The 3,630-nt window shown below is 42.9% G+C and overlaps 1 protein-coding gene across 1 annotated transcript in view; it reads right to left on the bottom strand.

Moving 5' to 3' along the window:
* Positions 1-1,340: 1,340 nt before the first annotated feature.
* lpar1 (lysophosphatidic acid receptor 1) overlaps positions 1,341-3,630 on the bottom strand; it is a 12,862-nt gene continuing 10,572 nt past the window's right edge. Inside the window, exon 2 of the mRNA XM_019893719.1 lies at positions 1,341-2,151. Within this exon, the coding sequence (XP_019749278.1) occupies positions 1,341-2,135 (795 nt within the window). The 5' untranslated portion in view covers positions 2,136-2,151. The remainder of the gene's footprint in view (positions 2,152-3,630) is intronic.

Genomic DNA, 3,630 nt, shown 5'->3' with positions numbered 1-3,630 from the left:
TTTGTGAAGATTGAGCCAGTACTTCCTGAAATATAAGGGCTCAAGATGGCCACGCCCCTTTTTGCCAAACATATTAATATTCAGTGGGCCGTAGCTCCTGAACCTCTGCTCCAATTGACCTAAAATGTGAGCCTTAGGGTTGCGCCATCACGATCAATCAGTACAGCGAATTTCATTCAAATCAAAACCCACTTGGTTAAACCCACCGGATAATTTGTTATGGAATGAACCACCCTTCTTCTGTCCATAGCTTTAGGAGACCGTGACAAAAGGATGAGAAGGAACTCACATCAGAGACAAATCACATGGAATCCTCTGGTATGTTTTGTCTAAGGACAAACACATCCTGCTTCAAAGTATCAACAAGCACTTTTTCCCACAATTCACACTTGAATTCCGTTTTCACTCAGCTCACTGGGGTTTGCTAGAGATCGTTGTAGGCAAGTAAGACTCCATTTCTAAATAAACTATCACACAATCGGAGAATCCTGGAACCTTGCAAAGTGGGAGAGATATCTTTCTGGAATGCTCCAACATAAAACTGTCAGACTTCACACCCTGCTCAGCTGGAAGATAAACCAGGCCCCATCATAGTATAGGCCTTGACAATTTACAATGCCAAAGCATTGAAATGTAGCCATAAATAACTGAGATTGGATATAAAGCCCGTCTTGTATACAGAGCTTTGGACATACACTGAAAGAGTTTATCATATGCTATGGTGGATGGAGTCTTCCAGAAGTTAAAATCACATTCAGTACATTCCGTAACTAGTCAATACATTGTAGATTTATTCTAGGTTGACCGTTGCATTTAAAAGAACATTGGAGGACCTAAATATTAATCAAAAATAATTTAGCCCAATAGTTTATTATTTTACGCACTCGAATCATGGATTAGCAATTAGCGAGCTTTTTGAAAAAAGAAATAAAAAACGAAAAAAAAAACATTCATTAATGTAAAGGGATAAACAGTTAGATACACACTTTTGGAAAAAAAATCAAATTCTCATTAGTTATGTTATAAATAATAATATTCATCAATGATCACTGATCACGTGAATGACTTCTCACTGTTATAAATAAGCGTTCAACGAGGTAGAAATGTCTTAATTTACAATACTTTTGTTCTATAGGTCTGGGCATTTGATTACATTTTGAAATAATCACTACACTACACTTATGTGGTCCTTGGTGGCTATACCTGCTGCCCCCTGGCACCATGTTAGTGACCACTGCACGAGACAGAACTGCGTGTCCCATTTAAGTCTTATGTACAACAGTATTCCATTTCAAATAAACATCGAGTGTTTCAGACAAGTCCACAAATCAATTTTGAAATCAGCCTACAAGCAATTTCTTTAGACAGACAGAACGAGGAGAAGGAGGATGCTTACCCAACACAATCACCACGGTTTTCAGCAGTGACATCATTGTGTCTTTGTTACGTCGGGGTCCGGAGCTGTGACGTGACATCCTCATTGTCCTTTGGCGCACATAGACAAAGATGTGGGCATAGAGCGTCACCATGACAACAAAGGTCACCAGGTTAAAGACAGCCCAAAAGACTAGGTAGGAATTGCTATAAAGCGGTGCCATGTTGGAGCATGATTTGATGCTGCAGATACAATTCCAGCCCACACTCGGAATGGCTCCCATGACTATGGACATGGTCCAGATGATGACGATTACAACCACCACGCGCCGGTTGCTCATGCGTGTGTGCAGCTGCATGCGGAATACTGTGATGTGGCGCTCGATGGCAATCGCGAGGAGGTTTGCCACAGAGGCTGTCAGGCTGGTGTCAATCAAGCCTTGCCGGAGAAGCCATGTCGAAACAGTCAGACGCCTCGTGTTTGGTCCCGTGTTGAACATCAAGTAGAAGTAGGCCAGTCCGGCAAAGAAGTCCGCAGCTGCCAAGTTAGCCATCAGGTAGTAGATGGGGAAGTGGAATCTCCGGTTGACGTAGATGGCGATCATCACCAGGAGGTTGGCCAGCATGATGAAAATGCAGACTGTTATGCCCAGGCCCATCACCAACCGACTGACCGTGTTCCAGTCAGTCGCGAGGTACTTGCCGCTGCGGTTGTAGAAGAAGGCAATGGTCTCATTGTAGTAGCACTGCTCCTCATCCATCGTGGTTTTGAGGTTCCTGAAACGAAGAGGATACGTTAAGAGTCACGGACAATTGGTTCTCTGTATTTAACATATCAGGGGCGCATGTTTGGAGCCAGGACCTTTTGCCTCTAGAAAATTGTCAATCGTTCCAACGAAGGAACAACCTCTGTCCTCACTGGAGAACGTGCAAAGTCCATGGAATAAACAACAGGATGTTCAAAAGAGAAATGGAGGTATACTTGCCAGTCCATGTATATGTCAGTTCAGTGGGGGCTATGTCAGAATGAAATGATAACAACATGAATGAATGGTATGTGAACGGCATCATTGCTAGAAAATAAAGTATCAGTCTGAGGTACATATTCCTTGTGGAGTTTCACCTTTTGACTTTTGTAATTATGTCATCAGCAGAAAATCCATGTTTAAATGCTCAACCTCAGAATTTTTGTTTCATTTGGATCACTTTGGGATTGTTCAGGATTGGAGTCATGGAATGAGATCTGACAGAGGGACAACATAGACAGAGTTGCTCGGAGGGAACTACAAGGGGGCACACAGAAGTCACATTTCTGAAACAAGGACAGCTAATACTCATTTATAATCTTGCTTACTATCCCAGCAATTTGGTTCAACTCCTCCACAATACACAAGAAACAGTATACATGCAACTACTGCGAAATATGATTGAAGAAAATAAAAAGCAAATACATTATGTCAGTGATAAATGAAACACTGACTCAGCGGTCACATTTTACTTAGACGCCCGTACACTTTTTAGGATTTAGACTGCAATGACAGAACCTTGCAGGATTCATGGATGCACTTCACATGGTTAAAACAGTCATGGATAAATGTGTAAACTGGAGCTTAGTTTGGTTTACAGTACAGCAATGTACTGTATAGGTTCAAGAACAGGCGACACAAAGATCCTATTGTCGACAAAGTAACAGGTTACAGAAGCAGCACGGCTTGTTTACGAGCTGTGTAGTGTGCATTTGAATAAACCCAAGTGTGATATGAGACGGGACTCCGCTTTTACTCCATCTGGTACAGCTTAATGTGTTTTCCTGTTTGGGGAAAAAAAACAACTCAGAAACTAAGAAAGTTAAGGAACAGCAACAGGACACTTTGAGTGAACCCATACACAGAACATACAAACAAACACGGGCGGATGATATTGCGCATGGGTGTGTGTGTATGCGTGCAGATGTAATAAGACAAAGCCATACGGATGCCACGGAGGGCTCCATTTTTTGTGAACGGCGTAAACCTTGCGTGGCATTTCTGAGGCTGGTTAGACCCCATGTTGGAGGGAAGGCTGCGCTGTTGTGGGAGTGATCACAGCTGGCTTCAATCATGGCCAATTAAAGCAGGTCTATTGCCTTCAAATGTGGCATGCTAGTCGTGCATGAGCGTATCTACATGGCGGACATGACATGGAGACCGCCTTCTACTCCGGATCGTTTATGTGCCCCCTTTCGAAGCGAACCCAACACACACTCACAGCCCCCCC

This window comes from Hippocampus comes, unplaced genomic scaffold (genome assembly GCF_001891065.2).
Source record: "Hippocampus comes isolate QL1 unplaced genomic scaffold, H_comes_QL1_v1.1 scaffold123, whole genome shotgun sequence".
NCBI classification, from domain to species: Eukaryota; Metazoa; Chordata; class Actinopteri; order Syngnathiformes; family Syngnathidae; genus Hippocampus; species Hippocampus comes.
The sequence above is the reverse complement of the archived record's forward strand: the minus strand, read 5'-3'. Positions and strand labels throughout refer to the sequence as shown.